Raw genomic sequence first — 17,931 nt, 5'->3', positions numbered from 1 at the left:
GGAGGGGCGCTTTTTTGAACTGCAGGTCCTTGAAGGGTAATACAGTTTGAAGCTTGAGGATCTCTATATAAATATCCGATAGCAGCTAGGTCACCTAACTTTCAGCAGCTGTTGAAAAGATAAAGTTGTGGTATGTCAGTGGTTACAAACACCATTATTACTTTAGGATTAGTTTAACACAAAGTCAGGGCTGATCCGGGACCATTGCTGTGAGTCACAGTGCGCAGCATAAAAGTCCTTTCACATCGGACGAAGGATGTGCTGCTAATGCTAACTGCTAACTAAAAGCAAAGGATCCAGAATTTGTTACGCTGGCTGCTGGGCTCTGTGGGTTTTCGCAGCAGCTCTACCTGTACTAGATGCACCTGCTCCTTGTCTTTTCTATGACTTTGTCCTCTACAAGAGTTTTTTTTTTTTTTTTTGCTAGTTCTTCAAATGCTCAATAAAAACATGTATGCTAATTCAAACCGACGAAAGCTTTGTGATGAAGACTGTCATTTCCAAAACACTGCCCGCCCCCACCCCGCGGTCCGCAGTGCTGTTGAAAAGGCTGTTGAAGTCCCTGTATTAAACACGTAGACCTGTGACACAAAAATCACCAAACTTGGACGACCACAGACTGTTTTCCTTCGTGGTGATGAAGGAAAACGCTGGGTTGGCATGTAAAAGGGCATTTATTCCCTTCAAAGACCTGCAGTTCAAAAAAAGCGCCCCTCTGACAGCCAAACCCATCTGTTCTCTGATTGGATTGTTACATTTGTGATTGACATGACATTCACCAATCAGATGAAAGGAAGAAAAATAGGGTCAAAATTCGTACTTGTAACTTGCAGGGTTTTTTTTTTTTTTGGCTAAGTCCACACACAAATTTTTTTTATGCACGCACAAATCTTTTTTACATATACAAATTGTTTATACCAACACACAAATTTTTTTTTTTTTTTTTTTTTAAACGCACACAAATTTTTTTTTTTTTTTAAACCCATACAAATCCTGATTTACAAGTACAAAATATTTATGACCACATTTTGAGCCCATAGGAAATGGGCTGCTTCACTCTTGTAATCCAGGTGCTGGCACAACATAACATTCAGAAATCAGAATTGTTTTGACTTAGTTTGTTATTGAAGGGTTTGGGATTTGATTGATCCAGCTTATATAATTGAGCATTATGTGGGCTAGTGTTTTGTTTTTGTTTTGTTAAACAAATCAGAGCAAAATAAATATTTTATATTTGCAATGTGTCTCAAGTGTCCTACCCTTGATATGAAAGACATGTCACAGATTGAGATTTTTTATTTCTCTATATGTTCATATGCCATAAAAACAAAACAAGGATTCAGTTCTGCTGGACAGCACTACTCATGCTTCACTTTATAACAGACACAGAACCCTGATGTATACAGAAGTGTATAGATCAGGGTTGGGGAACCTTCAGGCCTCAAGGGCCAGTGTCCTGCAGGTTTTAGATGTCCTTGATCCAACACAGCTGATTTAAATGGCTAAATTACCTCCTCAACACATCTTGGAGTTCTCCAGAGGTAATGAACTAATATTTGATTTGGGTTTGTTGAACCAGGGTGCTATCTAAAACCTGCAGGACATCGGCCCTTGAGGAATGTAGATCCTCATACACAAACGACTGCACCTCAAAACACCAGCCTATTTAAAAACGTGAGGTTTGCAGATGGCATGGTGATCATGAGACTTGTGAATGTTGGTGATGAGTCTGCATACCAATGAGGGGTTAAACAGCTGAACATGCTCCTTCAGGTTTCAGGGATCCAGTCTCTGTTGCCACCTAATACAAATTTATCAAAGAGGCCCAGAAGAGGATGGACCTCCTGCACCAGCTCAGGAGCTATTGGTCCATTTCTACTCTGCAGTAATCCAGTCTGTTTCCTGCATGACCATCAGTGTATTAATCAAACCAAAGAGGACGAGAACAGACTACAGTGGACAAGTCAGGTCTGCAAGAAACGATTTGTACAAACTCAGAATTAGGAAACACTCACACCCAGGATACAACCTCTTCCAGTTCCTCCCTTTGGTAGGTGCTACAGAGCAGCTTTTCACAGGCCATTGCTTACATGTTGTCTCTACTAAAACGTCCACCACAGCTTTTACTGAAACAAACCATGCAGTAAATACTCTTTGGTTATACCTATATTACACATACTCAAATTCACATAACTCTCTCCCTCCATCTATATATAGAACCAGTTACCCACCACTATGAATAGGCTATACATGTTCATCTGTGGCACATTGCTACTGTCTGTTTCCATGTTCTCTTAGGTACATTGAAAGCAATAAAGAGCATGGAATTAAGAAAAAACTGAGCCCAGTTCCTTGTGTGTACATGCACATACTCTGACAAAGCTAATTTTGATAAGTTTTCATTTTTATTAAACACGAAAGCTAAATAAACGTCTAAAAACATTTAAAATATCTACAGACGTAATTTTCATTCAGCAATCTTACTTACTGCTGTCTGCAGTGCAGACAGAACTTAGTAAAAACAATATTTCATTACTGTATACAGTTTTTACAGACAACAAAGACGGCTGAGCCTGTTAAAACTGGACATACGAGGAGTGCCCCCCTTCATGGACTCTGCAGTACTCCTGTCCTGGCACGGCTCTCTTCTTACAGACTTTTCCTCTTTTTGTGAGGCCATTGCACAGCTGACGGCCTGACACTGAGCTGAAGGCAGGAAAACAGAAAGATGCCCTTTAACAATTCATATTTCCCTTTTACTCATTATAATGAGGTTATATTGGAGGGTAATTATTAATTCCACAGTTTCAAATAATGAGGTCAGTATACATTGAAACAACTCCTATAGGCCAAAAGCTCTTGGAGACTTACTTCTATTTCTGTATGATTTCAGTGTAAACTGGTATCAGCAACATAGCAATGAACTGGCAGCTAGAATCCCTAACATGACATGCTCATTTCAAATGTCAGGGTTACACACCCACCCACACACACACCCCAAAGTACATTAAATCACAGTCCATATAAACAATTTAGCTCTTCAAACAGAAATACACACACACACACACGTAACTGGAGCTACTGACCTGTTGCTGACTAACGATGGAGTGGGACTTTCACTTCGTGAATCATTCCCTAAATCATGCGAGTCAGTGACTGAATCAAAAACGCCTTCCAGGTTACTCAGGGGTATATCGTAACAAAGAGCCTAAAACAGATTTAAATTAAACAATATTTGTCTTGCTTGCCACTAGTGATGCACCGAGAATACAGTTTTTGCATTTCTGAAAGCATTAACTCAGTTTGCTTACCGCTGAAGAAAGTGGCTTTGGTATAAACCTGGGAGTGGAGTGATTTGGTTTACCAATTACTGGCATAAGCCTAGACTCTGGCGTAAGCTTCCTCTGAGGTGGAGACACAGCTGATGTGCCAAGTTCACCTGAACACAAACATGTTTGACAGCAAAACTGAGAAGCTGAATTTATAGAAAGAGCACTGCTCTTGAACAGGATTCACTGTAAAAAGGTTCAGCATGTGTTTCCCACCTGATAAAAAGCTGTCCGGATTCAATAGGTCGTCTTCCTCAATGATGTCATCTTTTTCATCTCTGAGCACAAAAGGATAGAAAATAGGTCCAATAGATGCAAAATGAATCATTGTTAATTTGGTGTAGACAATAATACATGTTCTACTGCCTGAAGCTCTTACTGACCGTGTAGAGTTCAAAATTCATTTTTTACTCGAACAAATCATCAGTTACCAGTTTGAGAACTGACCAGTGAACTCAAGAGTTTCTGATTGAGTCGGATTAAATCATTAGCTAAGTTTAACATCTACAACATTGTGCTCATTTAATAAATTACTGTCTCTATATCAGGGGTCCCCAATCCCAGTCCATGAGGGCCAGTGTCCCTGCAGGTTTTAGATGTGTCCTTGATCCCTCACAGCTGATTTAAATGGATAAATTACCTTCTCAACATGTCTTGAAGTTCTTGGTAATGAACTAATCATGTGATTCAGGTGTGTTGACCCAGGGTGAGATCTAAAACCTGCAGGGACACCAGCCCTCGTGGACTGGGATTGGGGACCCCTGCTCTATATTATAATTGATAGCTGCAACCAGTGTCCATCAGCAAGCAGACGTCACCCCTCTTCCATGTCCAGTTTCAAAACACCAAGATGGTGATGGCCTTAACATTCAGTGAAGTCCGTTAAATTGAACATTTTCAAAGACCAATACGCAAGTTGCAGTTCTAGTGTGCAACATACTCACTTCTGTGGTGTAGATGATGGTGGATAAGAGTTGCAAGGCTGCTTCTGCAGTTCCACAATGGTGCACGAGCTGAGTAGCAGTGGACTGGTCAGCTTTTTCATGATCTGGAAGCATGCCCACAGCTGATTCACAAACCAGTGACCTGCAGAAACAAAATTCACACTGTGACAAATGCTTCAGAAAACTGCAGCTAATGTATTTTCCTCATAAGTGACTTTATGTTTATACCCAGAGACAGAGTGAGCAGCAGCAGGCTGAGGCTGGTGAGATCCAGCGCTGGCTGCTGGTTGACTTCAGCAACTGCATTCAGAGGCACAGTTAGCAGCAGCATGGCTCGAGAGAAACCAGGACAGTGCAGGAATGTCAGCAGGACTGCACACAGTACAAAGTAGCCTGTGTGTGTGATGCACGTCCATATAGCTGTCAGACTTAAACCTGTTCAAGCAAAAAGCACAAGAAAAAGAATTCTTAAGTCATACAGAAATTTTTTTTTTTTTAGTCAAAGAGAATGTAAAGAATTAATTTCTAAATATGTCCTGCTGACAGTCAATTATCCAACTTCTCTGTAGCAGGAAAAGACCCTATAAAAAGGGAGTGTGCCCTATGGCTGCCGTGTCTCACCTGCCCATCCGAGGTAGCCCTGGATCATGTGAAGCCTGTCCTCTATGCGGCTCTGCATCTTATCGAGGTAGTGCAGCATGCCTCCCAGGGTGCTGTTCATGCGCTCCAACTTGTTCATCAGGTCAGTGTAGTACTGGGAGGTCTGATCCTGATACTGCAGAAACTCTATCATACTGTGGTCTACTCAGCCACATACAAAAAGATATGTAAGCACATTGCTTGGGGGGGATAGTTTTATAAACTACAAATGATTTCAGCCATTTACCAATTTTCTGATAGATGTCCTGAGCTTGGTGTCTTACATCTGCCAGGTCCTTGACAATCGCCTTGTGGCTGTCCTGCACCTCAGAGCCCTGGATTTGAAGATGCTCGCTCACATTCTCTAAAATAAAAATAAAAATAAAAAAATAAAAAAAATAAGGTGGACAGAAAGAATAAAATCCATGCTACATGATGTGGCATCAGGTGTGTTTACAGAGTTTTCTTAAAGACAATTGCAGTTCAATATTTTATCTTATTTAAAAGGGGAAAGTTAAAACTTCCAGAAGTCATTCAGCACATCGAACTGTATCAGGTCATTTTCGAGTACTTTGACAAACAGTTTCTTTTATCCATGGTCAGTAGTAAACCCATTTACAAACTGCTGCAATTTGACTGTTAGCACATGAAAAGAGCCTTTATGTCGGATTATTTGCAGTCGCGCCCAAAGTCAATTTTAACAGAATAGAATAAAAATACAGAAAAATGTAAAATTCTCACCCATTCTTTGTGTAATTCCCTGAATGAGCTGAGCTACCAACTCCTGTCCAGAGGCGATGAGAGCTTTTTCCTGACCCAGACGCTCCAGGTTGTCCCTCAGTGAACTCGTCATCTGCTCCTGGCCCTCGTGGAGCTTCCCCTGTTGAGCCTGCAGAGCACTGTGGCCTTCAAGCAGCTTGTCCAGTGATGCTGCAGTCAGTTCTTTCAACTCTACCTGGCCCTCCTGTTTGAAAATGATCCATGAAAACCACTGATTTGCAAAATAAAAATAATTATTTTTTTTTTTAAACCCAGCCTTACCTTCAGGTCCTTCATTGCATCTAGCTGGCTGGTGGCTGTGGAGATGAGTGCATTGACTGTGTGCTCTGCTCTGCGCCGGAAAAGCTGCTGTCGAGTTGCATAACAAACAGAGCGCGCTCTGTTGCTCACTATGTGGTAAGCATTCCATGTATCTGAATCCATGTCTGCTGTGCACTCTTTGATGGTCTAACACATAAAATTGAGATTAGCACACAACATTATATATTTTTTCATTATATTTTTAAAGCCATTTCTGACAAGTACTACAAGATCGTATTTTTACCATCTCCTCTGTGCATAGGTACGTCTGGCGCCCCTCAATCTCTGCCTGGCAGTTAAACAGTTCCACTCCGAGCTTTGCGAGCTTTTCTTCTGAGAGGCTGTCACAGCTCGACTTTAGCCGAGCGATCACCTACAGGAGGAGACAAACCAGAGAAACATGATTCCTCTGTTTAAACAATGTATTGAAAACTGTGTCATGAGAATTTTATATGAAAGACACTTAATAACACTGTTCCCCAGCCTTCTCCAAACTCAAACCTAATATTGTTCAAAAACATTTTATTTGTCCGTTGGATTAAATACACATTTTCAAGGCCCACATACCCTGTAATGACAGCTGTCCAATGGGCTGAGCTCCATCTGCTTTGCCTCAGCTAAAAACTTCTCATCTGCAGTTGCCATCTCAAACTGAGCGTCTTTGGCAAGATGTGCTGGAGCCACTGCAGCTGGTTGAAGAGGCGCTGCTGCTCGAGGTGCCTCTGTCAGCCTCAGCCACTCAAACAGCCCGTTGACCGCGAGACACTGACAGGCCAGCAGGAGGTGCAGGTAGTGGATGAGGTGACCCATGTCTGGATCAGAACATGACAAGGTGCGCATGCAAATCATCAAACATGGGAAATACATTTCTCATAATCCCTGCAACCACACTATACTGCCAAAAGTAACTGCTCATCTGCCTTCACATACATAAGAACTTCTCATCCTACTCTTAATCTAAAGAGTTTAATATGATGTTGGCCCACCCTTTGCAGCTTCAACTCTGAGTTTAGGTGTGTTTATGGGTTGTTGTTTTTGTTTTTTTTATCACTTTTGGGAGACAGTTACTCAGAGGTGAGCAGTGCTGTAGAGGGTCCTTATCCCATCAGTGTCTGTTCCTTCATGCAAGGAGTAACAGGATAAACACTGCCACACTCTTATAAAAGGACCTCCAGCAGGACCCTGGTGTGAAGGTCTCTCACTAAACAATCACAGACTTCATGAGGGTGACCCGAGGACCCAACGTCCTCTAGTGGGCACTGTGCTCACTGCCCACACCATGGAGCCTGACTGGCATTTTCCAGAGAATACCAGAATTAGCAGGCCCACCACTGATGTTCTCTGCTGCACAACATTGCCTGGCCTCATGTAGCGAGAGTATGAAGGTAGTTCCTGGAGGAGGACAGAGTTGATATTACTGACTGGCCCCCATGCTTTCCTTACCTTAATCCAGTAGAACACCTGTAGAACATTATGTTTCAACTAATTGAACACCAGCAAGTTGCATCTTAGACTGTCCGGATCTGGGAGGAGATTCCCTCAGGATACCATCACCATGCCCGGACCTTGTCAGGCATGCTTACAAGCACATTGGGCGGGGGGCAGGCAGGGGTCCATACAAACTACTAAGTACCATTATGACTAGCTGCAATTAAAATTTCCGCAAAGTGGACTAGCCTGCTGCATCATTTTTTTACTTTGATTTTCAATATGTCTTTGAATTCAGCCCTCTGTAAGGTGATCATTTTCATATCAGTGTAGATATGCAGCATGATTTTTTTTAACCCTCAGATCTGATGTGTTGCTTTAATTTTCTTTTTTGTTGTTGAGCAGTGTACAAAAAGCAATAGAGCAAATCAGCCAACGCATCGAAACCATTGACCAGTGGAGAGAAGAACTAAAAATGTTTAACCAACTTAAATCCTGTGGATGTTAGGTGGTCGTATCGTAACACCCCTTGATAACGTGCCTAAACCACAGGGCAAAACCTGCTCAGGGACAGCTTTAGCAAAGAGCCCAAGGCAATGACCCGAGCACCAAACTGCCCAGAGCTCATTCCACTCAGGCATTTATGGAAATGTCCGGACTGGTCAGAGCTGTTCTGGTGGTGAGACCGTCAGCTACAAAACATTAGCCAGGTGGTTTCAACATTGTTGATGATCTGTGCATATTTAAACGAATATTGTGACGATGTTTAGCATATAGATATTTAGCATTCTGTATATGACTATAAAGTGTTTCTGTTGCATTGGATGCATTAGACAATGTGGAAATAACAACTAGCATTTATTTCTCTGATTGAATGAAGATCCTACCGAGGCTTGCCCAGGCATGCCCACTGCTGCAGCGCTCTGCTGAATACTTGCAGTAACATTATTTAATTAACAAATAATCACTTTTGCATGACTTAAACGGGACGGAAACGAAGCTAATTAGCTTACTGTAAAAATTTTAAGTTGTTTTCCCCAATTTTAAAATACTGCAGTCATTAAAAAATAACAAATTAGCTATCATATTTTGCGATATGTATGAACAGTTAAAATAAAAACGCCCTATTAAATGCATAAAATAGAATAATTTGTAAACAAATACCTGTTGTTCAAGGAGGTCCTTGACAAGGTAAAACACTCGCCCCCGTCCCCCTCACACAGCTGATTCAAATGACAGTCACTAACTTTCTTCAGCCCGTTTAAAGCTTCTCGTCACGACGAGGCCACGACCAATGGAATGGCAGACGTTCTTTAAAAAGGTGCGTTTCATTTATTTCACGGTTGAAACGTCCTGGACACGGCGAAAAAAAAAAAAACGGTATGCGCGGAATGTCTCGCAGAGGATGCTGAGCGGCGCCGCCCACCTGGAACAGCAGCGACAGTGAAGTGAAAACCAAACGAACCAACAGTGGAGCTAGAGTCAGCTGGTTGGCTCTGTGGATGCTCTGGGTGCATCCACGGTTTAAATTTAACTTCTGTTTGCGGTTGCCAAAACGCCGGATATCAGCAAATCTGAAACACAAATCAGGTGAATAAATGTCCTACCGCCAGCGTTACCCGGTTTTGTTCACGCTATCGTGTTTGTGTCACTCCGTGTTACTTTATAGTTGTCCAGTCAAAAAGAAACACGTGCATTGTGTTTCTAATCTAATCTCTCCTGGATTATTTTCAAGCTATTCCCATTTAGATGCATGAGCGGGGCTTTTTTTTCCGTGTTTAGAGGGTTTAAAACGCAGAATTGTAATACTTTTATTGATTCGGTTTTGAAGATTCCGTGCTAAATACTGCTTAAAGATTTTAAACTAGCAACATCACAACAGCTCATGCTACAGCAGGCATGCTAGCACCTATTAGCAACCTAGCCGTGTGAACGCTAGTTCGTGTGGGTTTTCATGAGACTGCATTGCTAAAACAATGGACGATTCTGGCATCAAGAAGCAGAACTGGGACGTGAAGGAAACTGAGTTGTTTCTGGAAATTCTCAAGGAGCTGGACATGAAGAAGTGCTTAGACGGAAGGAAAGTGAGGAATAACAAACTGTTCAAAGTGGCACACAGGAGAATGACAGCGGCTGGTTATCACAGATCCGTGGACCAATTAAAGTTTCGCTGGAAACTTCTCAAAAGCGCATACTACAAGTGCAAGCGAGAGCCCGACTCCCCGGCCCCAACTAAAATACAGGGCTGGTGGCGCTATGAAAAGACGATGGTCGCTATTATGGAGTCCAGACACCCTCTGGTGGGACCCGGGGTTAACTCTGACAGAAACGACGAGGTGACAGAAGAGTCAGATGGCAAAGCATCAGTACTACACTGGCCGCAGCCCTGCCCGGACAATACCACCCAGAACCTGGATTTAATTGTAGGGGTGATAACCGTGGAGGCGGTGTCGTATGTAATTTACGATGACGTAGGAGGGCCATTGTAGGTATTAAAATAACTGAAATATGGCGCCTGGGAAGACGGGGATTAATTCCTTGGAAATTCAAAATTTCGGAAAGTAAATGTGTCGAATATTCTAATTTAAAGATATAAACTTATGCAACTTTCAAAAGGGAAGACGTTCAAATATTCTGGCAGTATAAAGCCCTAAATTTAGAAGGAGAGAACCGGGATACAGTAATGTGCAAAAGTCTTGAGCCACTTCTCATTCAGTTATTTTGCTAGGAAAATGTGAAATGGGTGTGATGAATTATTGAGAAATCAAAGCATGCATGAAAATACAGAATATAAGGCAAAAACAGTTTGTACAACTCTAACAAGCTTGAAAGTCAATATTTGTTTTGACTGCCTTTTGACTTCTTTGTCTTCAAGAATAGATCTCCAGGCGTCTTGAAGGAAATGTTTGCTGCTTTTTGCCTCAGTTAAGATGATCCCACACTGCTTCAGTAATGTTTAAGTTCTGGGGAGATCAGTCCATGACTGATCACGCCCCAATGTCTTTTTTTTTTTTATTATTATGTTCCATTGTCCAATTATGCTTTTACTGCATTGGCCATGTGTCTGGGTTGAAAAATGATGCCGTTGCCAGTCAGGTTTCTTGATAGTATTGCATGGTGGATCAAAATCTGATGGTATTATGGCAGTTTTGGCAAGATCAATAACGCCACTGGCTGAAATGCAGCCCTAAACCATGACAGAACCTCCACATGTTTTACCGATAGCTGTAGACACTAACTCTTGTACCTCTTTCCTGACCTCCTCTGGACATCATTTGAACCAAAAATTTCACATTTAGATTCATCAGTTCATAAGACCCGAGCCTCTGATTTTCAACCTAGTTCTTGTTTAATTTGCATACCTCAGCCTTCTGATTTCCCTTCCTTAACAATGGCAAACAGTCTTCCACAGAGACAATTTCTGATGAAACCGAAGAGCCCAAAGCATCACACATGCAGGGTGGGTCTTTGGAAGCAAAAGATAAAGTATTGATGGGTGACTCAAGATGTTTGCACATTACTGTAGATTCAAATATTAAAGTGTCAAATTTAAAATGGGAAGAAAAAGATTTACAAAAAACAGAAAATCAAAAACAGATGCACTCCAATATTGAACTTGTATGTTTGTTATGAAAAATTCAGACTAAACTAAATTTGCAAGAAAACACACCCTTTCTCTGGCTCCATAATTAAACTTAAAATGGCCCAAATATGCCATAATAGTCAGTAGATCATGCTACATGCTGTCATTGTCTGCTTGTTTTTTAATACATCTGGATTACAGTATACACTGATATTAGGTGTAGCTCACTTTTTTAAATTTAAATACAGTATACCTGTCTGGCAATCAGTTCTATATTCATTAAGACTGTAATGTCAGAGTGACTCTCTCAGTTGCTGAAATAAGGTGTTTCTAATATTCTGTCAGGTAAGTAATGGTCTCGAATCATTTTCCAAACAAAACATAGGAAAAGCTTTCAGTATCAACATAGTCAAATTTACATTTTTACATATACAAAAATACACTGTTTCCTATTAAAGTGTTTCCATTACAAGGGTAATTCAGATTCCTGAATTAGTAGGTATGATGTCGTGTAGAAACATGTACAACACTAATAACAACACTATAATATCGATCAACAAAAACGCAACAATGCTAATTCTATATTAATCCAGGTGTACCCCAACAAACACTTAAATTATTGTCTCTGCAACGTGTGTCCAAACACCACTGTTATTTTTTCCACTGCATCTTTAGTGGGGTTTATTCATATTTTCATGTGCGCTTCTATTGACTGTCTTTGTTTAATTGGGAGACTGGCAGTTGAGTGTGAGTCACGTGTTTCTAGGTTCAGTCAAACCAACAATATTCAGTTGCTCATTGACCACATACAGTGATACAGGCTGCAGTCTAAACACGAGAGAAATCGGATGTGCACACTGACTGGTTTCTGTACTTAAGCCTTTTTTTGTCCTGCAAACCCAGAACTGGGTAAAGGATGCCGTTTCATAATGACCTATGACAGGGAAACTAGGCTGTGGCAGCATTTACTGGAGGAGGGAGGGGAATCTGATTACTGACCACCTGTCAAATAGGATTTATCATATATGTGTGAGTTTGTTTTGTTTTTTGCTTTAACCTGATTTCTCATAGTAATCGGGTTTCTCATATACATGGACACACAGATCTGAACACAAATTGATTGTCTTTGGAGTGGTGACGTTTTTAGTGTTGATTCTTGTCTGGATTCATTCCCCGAGTTTATTTATTTATTTTTGGTCTGTAAAATGTACACAGTTTAATATCTTCAAACAACAACGTGTGAAACCCTTGTTACAGTGGAAAATGCGTCATCATGGTGATTTTTAATCACTGGCATCATGTTATCTCGATGTTCCTGCTGTAACCTGCTGCCTGCTTTGGTTTCAGATCAAAATGGACCCTGAGATGGACTCTCAGCTTAAGATTGGCTTTATCGGTGCAGGGAACATGGCGTTTGGCATCGCCAAAGGCATCTTATCCGGTGAGTGTAGAGAGAACTGAAGAAGTGAGGAGGACTTGAATGAAGGACACATTAGTATTTAATAAATGTTCTCTTTGTAGGAAATGTCCTTCCTGCAAACGTCAAAGTTAGTGCACCATCCTCAAGGAATCTGGGACGCTTTCAGGTATTGTGGAGGTTTTTTTCCATCTTGTTTATTGTTCTATCATTTAAATTCTCAGTGTGAATCATTTTGCATTGAAGTAAGCAGTTATGGTGAAGATCAGTTTACAGTTCAGTCTAAAACTGTAGTGAAGCAGCCAGTTATTTTTAAGCAGCGTAAGTATTTGTAACATTTTTACCTTTTTGTAGACATGGTCCCTATTCTGGGAATCAGGTTTACTAACAACTGAATTTTTTAACTCTGAGATGAGGAAAATTCTGGCTTTTCTGTTCCAGAAAGACGGTTAACTTAAACTTAGTCAATCGGTAAACTCTGTGAACTTAACCTGCTCTGAGTTTCTTTCTCTTCCCTCTTGCTGCACCTAAAACAACTGACTGACATCCACGTTCATTTCTTCATTCATAAAGTCACCATCAGAGGACATACTGGAGTAAATGAAACTGCAAAAGTTTGTTTTAAAAATGCTAAAATCCCAGTTAGATGATGTGGGGTTTTTGTAATTAACATGAGCACTTTTACGATCATTCATTCGTCTATATTTAGGGATGGAAATGGCGATTACATCATTGATCTATGACCTGGTCAGAATATAAAATCTGTACTCCCCATCTTTCTAACGCTAATACTTTGTATAATAATGCAGGTGTCAGGCTGTCAGTTAGGTTTCTGTACTGCTAACATTTACTTCCCTTTATTGTAGCAATCTGTTTCAATCAAACGTATATAAAACTGATCAATGATCAATCATTTGTCCTCATTAAAAAAAAAAAAAAAAATGTCTGCCACAATTGGGATGTTGGAGATGATGTAACTATGAGCCTGACCTGACTTTAAGGCAAAACTGCAGACATTCTGTTTTCTAAGCAGTTCATGTTAAAATGTGGTCACAGGTTGAAATTCAGTCATTAAATGATGCCTCCATGTTTTGAAAGGTACAATGTCTGAAATTCAGAATCTGAACTCGGTGTATTTTCTACTGAAAATCACCTTAAATGGTCTCATTGGGTCAGCCTGAACCAGATCCACATAAAGGTTTCTCGTCAAAGGTTATTTTAAGGATCATTAAAGCACGTCCTGACCAGAGTCCATTTATCGGTCTCAGTGTTTTCATGAAGTCAGAGATCATTTTTTAAGTCAGTTCCTAGAATAGGGCCATCGTCTTTCGGCTTGCATCAATAGATCAGTGCATCAAAGTTTAGTTTAGATTTTAAAAAACAAGGAAGCGTTGGATTTCTCAAGCCCGGTGTGAAACCACTGGGTTTTATGAAGGGGTATTACAATTTTTCACAAGCCCCAAATGTTTGTTTTTTTTCTTTTCAGTTGTCACTAAAGCTGACATGGGAGATCTTCTGGCTGTCACAGCTAATCTTAAGTGTGGAAAGCTGACAAACAGAAAGTAAAGTCATATCTTAGCAACACTCTGACCAATAGAAATAAAAACTTTATTGCACCTGGTCACTACAGGGCACCGCAATAAACAATACTGCATTTTCTCTTAACTTAAGTGACAAAAATAACAAGGGGTTAACTTTGTGTGTGTTTTTACACGAACATTTAACGATTTGAATGTTATATGAATTTGCTCTTTGGAGAGGTGGTTTTTGCATTTATATATTCTTATACTGCTTGGAAATTAAATGTATACCACTTTAGATTTGGGGCCTAACCTTTCTGTCTCTGACAGCTGTGATCATTAAGCTTCAGTCTGCTGAATCTTTCCCCAAAAATGAGTCAGCAAACTGTGTTGTTGGGTTTAATCACTCGTCAGACCACTTTAGTGTTTTGTTTTTCTGTTTTCTTTTCTTTTTCCCAAAAGCATATTTTTATGGTGACTGATGAGTGTTTTACACTTTTCTCACCCGAGATTGAAAAATAATTTTCTATAACTTTTTGCAACTTTGTACTGTTCGTTGAGAAAAACAAAGTTGCTCAATAGATAATTGGATTATATCCAATAGATTTTTTATTTTTTTTTAAAATTGACCCAGTAAATGATTAATTGACCATTTAAAGTTTACTCCTCTCCTCTAAACTCTTAAACAGCACTTTGCATGGCATTAAACACTGGCTTGCTAATATCACTGAAACAACACTGAGTCTGTTATCATGGCGGAGTTTTAGAAAGCAACATGAACTGTAATCATGTCATAAGCAAATAATTGTAATACTGGAGGACATCTTCCAAGTCCTAGAAATGTAAATGCTTCTGCAAAAATTAACAATATAAAGGAATTGTGTGCCATCAGCATGATTTGATCTTGTGTCCGAGCTAGTGCTTCGGCTAAGTAATATTACACCGGCTTGCTTTTAGGAGCTGGGCATTGCTGTAACTCACTCCAACATAGAGGTGGTTTGTGGGTCCGATGTGGTCTTTGTCGCAGTCAAACCTCACCTGGTTCCGCTAGTTCTCAAGGAGGTCACACAACACGTCACTGACAGACACATGATTGTATCTGTTGCAGCAGGAGTAACACTAGCAACGTTAGAGGAGGTGAGTGCCACATAGTTTCTGGTGTCTTTTAAGGGACAGATTACCAATGAATCAGATTTGTGTTCTTCTTTTGGCTTGTAGTGTGTTTATGTCTGTACTGTCATGGTGTGAATGAGTTTTTGAGATGGCTGCAGAGATGTCTCTCTTCTCTTGTGTATAAGTTGCTCAAAGCTCCCCAATTTGTATATTTTTAATAACTCTGTAGCAGTGTCTCTTTATGGAAATCACGAACCATTATTTCAAATACCACAGATCTCTCTGAGCAGTTTCATGTTCAAGTTTTTCAAGTATTTTTTGTATACCACCTCCATCTACCAATAGAAGAGTGCAGCTAGTGAACATCAGAGTAGAGTCGCCTGTCTTCATGGGCAGAGGCACAAATAAAGGTATAGTTATATGGAAATAAAATAGTTCCTACCTGAAACTAATACTATATACACACAAATTATATATATATACAGTGCTTACATGTATCAGATCATCACCCAGTTACATCTTTATGCCACAGCTGAGCTGCCCTAAATTAGCAGTGTATGTAATTACAACATCATCATTTGGTTCTCTAATGCTTAATCCACCAGTGTGCACAAACTCATTAATAAAGGGGATATTTTAATGCTAAAATATGATTCTTGTTCTTATGTTTTATGAAAAAGCATGAAAAGAGCACATTTTTCTTTATTAATATGCCAAATTATAATTGTTTACTTGCATGTTACATTTTATTAATTGCTGACTTCTCAGAAGTTCAGCATGCTGACTCAAATTTGGGTAAAATAATATGAATTCAGTATATCTTTGCAATAATATAACTGTAACTTTCAATGCTGATCTATCTATATTTGTCTTCTTTTAACGTCAAGCTCCTTCCTGAGAACTCTGTTGCCATCCGGCTGATGCCAAATCTACCGTGTTTAGTTCAGGAAGGTGCTCTCCTGTTTGCTCGAGGATCACACGCAAAACAGGAGGACGGCGCACTACTTCGCTCCTTGTTGCATCGCTGTGGTTTGGTGGAGGAGGGACCTGAAGCCTGGATTGACATCCATACTGGGCTGAGCGGGAGCGGAGTAGCCTTTGTGAGTGTCCTAGATTTTATTTCTTTTGGTTGGTTTATTTGTTTTATCTGAAGTCTTTTGCCGCTTTTCCATTAGTACCTACTCGGATCGACTGGTTTTCCATTGCAGCAGAGTACAACCCAATGTGTGTGGTTGTTGTTATAGCAATGTGTCCGAGCATGACATGACGTAATTAGTATGCAACTCGAACACTACAAAAAAGGTGGAAGTTCAGGCAAGAATATACCTGCTGCTCGCTCTGTGGCTTTTCGTCAGACTTGGGGAACATGACATTGCTTTTGGTAGCCATTTAACCCGTTGCTGGGTTTCAAAAATGGTGGTTTTGATTTTCATGAACGAGATGCTCTCATAACACATCAAATGACACTCCTAACCGGCCAATCACTGGCATGCAGTCTGGTGACGTCTTGGTGCCTGTTAGGATCGCTTGGAACCTGGTACCAGGTACTGGGACCTAATTGAAAACCGTGGTGAAAATGGGTACTAATGGAAAAGCGGCTTTTGTAACTTCTTGTTTACAATTGTAACATGAATTTCTCAGACCATACACATTGCTTTGAAGATGACGGTTGCTTATATATTCCAGGCTCCAGTTGCCTAGGTGTCCTTCTAATTTATTTACAACCAGGTCATGTGTCAATCAGTGGTATTCTTCACTGTCACTGGTAGTACCTGCCTGGAAGTTGAGCTTCCTGTGAGCACAGTTGAGCTCAGAGGTTTACATGAGCTCACCATGGTCATAAATGTCATGTCAATTTTGGGCTTTTTATGATTTCTTTTAACTGTTCTTTTTCCAGAGTCTTTAATGACTTAAAAGGAAAAAAAAAACTTGCACAAATTTCCATTAATTTTGGTTTTTCTAATCTAACACAGAGTTCATGTTTTATTCTGATCAGTGAGATTCTTCTCTGCAGGTGTATCTTTTTGCTGAAGCTCTGGCAGAAGGAGCTGTTAAAATGGGCATGCCAAGCGCTGTAGCCCACAGCATTGCCTCTCAGACTGTTCTGGTCAGTTTAACACTTTGCTCACTTCTGTTTTACAACAGTTCACTTCAGAGCTCTGACTCCTGAGTGTCCAAATACAATATTTGAAAGCTGCTATTTGCTGCAGGGTGCTGGGAGGTTGTTACGTGATTCCGGGAAGCATCCAGCTCAACTTCGCTCGGAAGTCTGCACGCCAGGTGGAACAACCATATATGGGCTTCACACACTGGAACAAGGCGGTGTGAGGGCGTCAACCATGAGTGCTGTGGAGTCCGCCACCGAGAGAGCCAGGGAACTCGGCCGAAAGTCAACAGCAGGGAGCAGAAAGTGATGGACAAATTTGCCTTTAAGAACTACTCATTAGACTTTTAACTTGATAAATACCCAACATGGAAACCTGAACTCCTTTTTTTTTTTTTTTTTTTTTTCTCCTCTTCTCATCACACTCAAAAAAAAAAAAAAACAAGTTGTCCCTTTTTTAAAATCACATTTTCTCATCTTCTTTCAGTCTCTGTAAGCTAAAAGTCAACATTGGCTTAATCTTAAAATTGATTCTGACAGTTTAATATTAGACCATGACTTCTGTTTTTACATGCACTCAAATAACCCTGTCTTAGCTGGATGGGGCTCTCTGTCCTGGTCGTTGTGTCCCTGGGCAAGACACTTTACCCTACTTGCCTACTGGTGTTGGCCAGAGGGGCCGATGGCGCGATATGGCAGCCTCGCTTCTGTCAGTCTGCCCCAGGGCAGCTGTGGCTACAACTGTAGCTTGCCTCCACCAGTGTATGAATGTGA

At 40.5% G+C, this 17,931-nt stretch overlaps 2 protein-coding genes across 4 annotated transcripts; one reads left to right on the top strand and one right to left on the bottom strand.

Moving 5' to 3' along the window:
* Positions 1 to 1,186: 1,186 nt before the first annotated feature.
* On the bottom strand, positions 1,187 to 8,711 carry bmb (brambleberry). The gene is made up of 13 exons (XM_040046391.1): positions 8,585 to 8,711; positions 6,560 to 6,804; positions 6,237 to 6,365; positions 5,954 to 6,139; positions 5,654 to 5,876; positions 5,160 to 5,276; positions 4,895 to 5,074; positions 4,502 to 4,708; positions 4,274 to 4,415; positions 3,546 to 3,607; positions 3,312 to 3,439; positions 3,087 to 3,208; positions 1,187 to 2,706 (listed from the first exon to the last, which is right to left on the bottom strand). The coding sequence occupies exons 2-13, from the start codon at positions 6,800 to 6,802 to the stop codon at positions 2,577 to 2,579; spliced, it is 1,869 nt and encodes a 622-aa protein (XP_039902325.1). The 5' UTR covers positions 6,803 to 6,804; positions 8,585 to 8,711; the 3' UTR covers positions 1,187 to 2,576.
* Positions 8,700 to 17,746, top strand: pycr3 (pyrroline-5-carboxylate reductase 3). Of its 3 annotated transcripts, none has more exons than XM_040046393.1 (7): positions 8,700 to 8,741; positions 12,351 to 12,444; positions 12,525 to 12,589; positions 14,898 to 15,077; positions 15,941 to 16,153; positions 17,068 to 17,160; positions 17,264 to 17,746. In XM_040046393.1, the coding sequence occupies exons 1-7, from the start codon at positions 8,715 to 8,717 to the stop codon at positions 17,465 to 17,467; spliced, it is 876 nt and encodes a 291-aa protein (XP_039902327.1). In that variant the 5' UTR covers positions 8,700 to 8,714; the 3' UTR covers positions 17,468 to 17,746. The 3 variants fall into 3 exon arrangements, with proteins under 3 accessions (XP_039902327.1, XP_039902328.1, XP_039902326.1); XM_040046394.1 differs by lacking the exon at positions 8,700 to 8,741 and adding an exon at positions 8,872 to 9,010; XM_040046392.1 differs by lacking the exon at positions 8,700 to 8,741 and adding an exon at positions 9,044 to 9,843.
* The last annotated feature ends 185 nt before the right edge of the window (positions 17,747 to 17,931 follow it).

The sequence above is a fragment of the Simochromis diagramma genome, unplaced genomic scaffold (assembly GCF_900408965.1).
Source record: "Simochromis diagramma unplaced genomic scaffold, fSimDia1.1 OVJJ01000553.1, whole genome shotgun sequence".
NCBI classification, from domain to species: domain Eukaryota; kingdom Metazoa; phylum Chordata; class Actinopteri; order Cichliformes; family Cichlidae; genus Simochromis; species Simochromis diagramma.
The sequence above is the reverse complement of the archived record's forward strand: the minus strand, read 5'-3'. Positions and strand labels throughout refer to the sequence as shown.

Coding starts and splice junctions, on each gene's coding strand:
- bmb (XM_040046391.1), bottom strand. CDS start 6,802: ATGGGTCACCTCATCCACTACCTGCACCTCCTGCTGGCCTGTCAGTGT. Junction 5,075..5,159: donor GGACATCTATCAGAAAATTG/GTAAATGGCTGA, acceptor GTGGCTGAGTAG/ACCACAGTATGATAGAGTTT. Junction 2,707..3,086: donor CCATCGTTAGTCAGCAACAG/GTCAGTAGCTCC, acceptor TCCTGCCTTCAG/CTCAGTGTCAGGCCGTCAGC.
- pycr3 (XM_040046392.1), top strand. CDS start 9,397: ATGGACGATTCTGGCATCAAGAAGCAGAACTGGGACGTGAAGGAAACT. Junction 15,078..15,940: donor CACTAGCAACGTTAGAGGAG/GTGAGTGCCACA, acceptor TTTAACGTCAAG/CTCCTTCCTGAGAACTCTGT. Junction 17,161..17,263: donor TTGCCTCTCAGACTGTTCTG/GTCAGTTTAACA, acceptor TATTTGCTGCAG/GGTGCTGGGAGGTTGTTACG.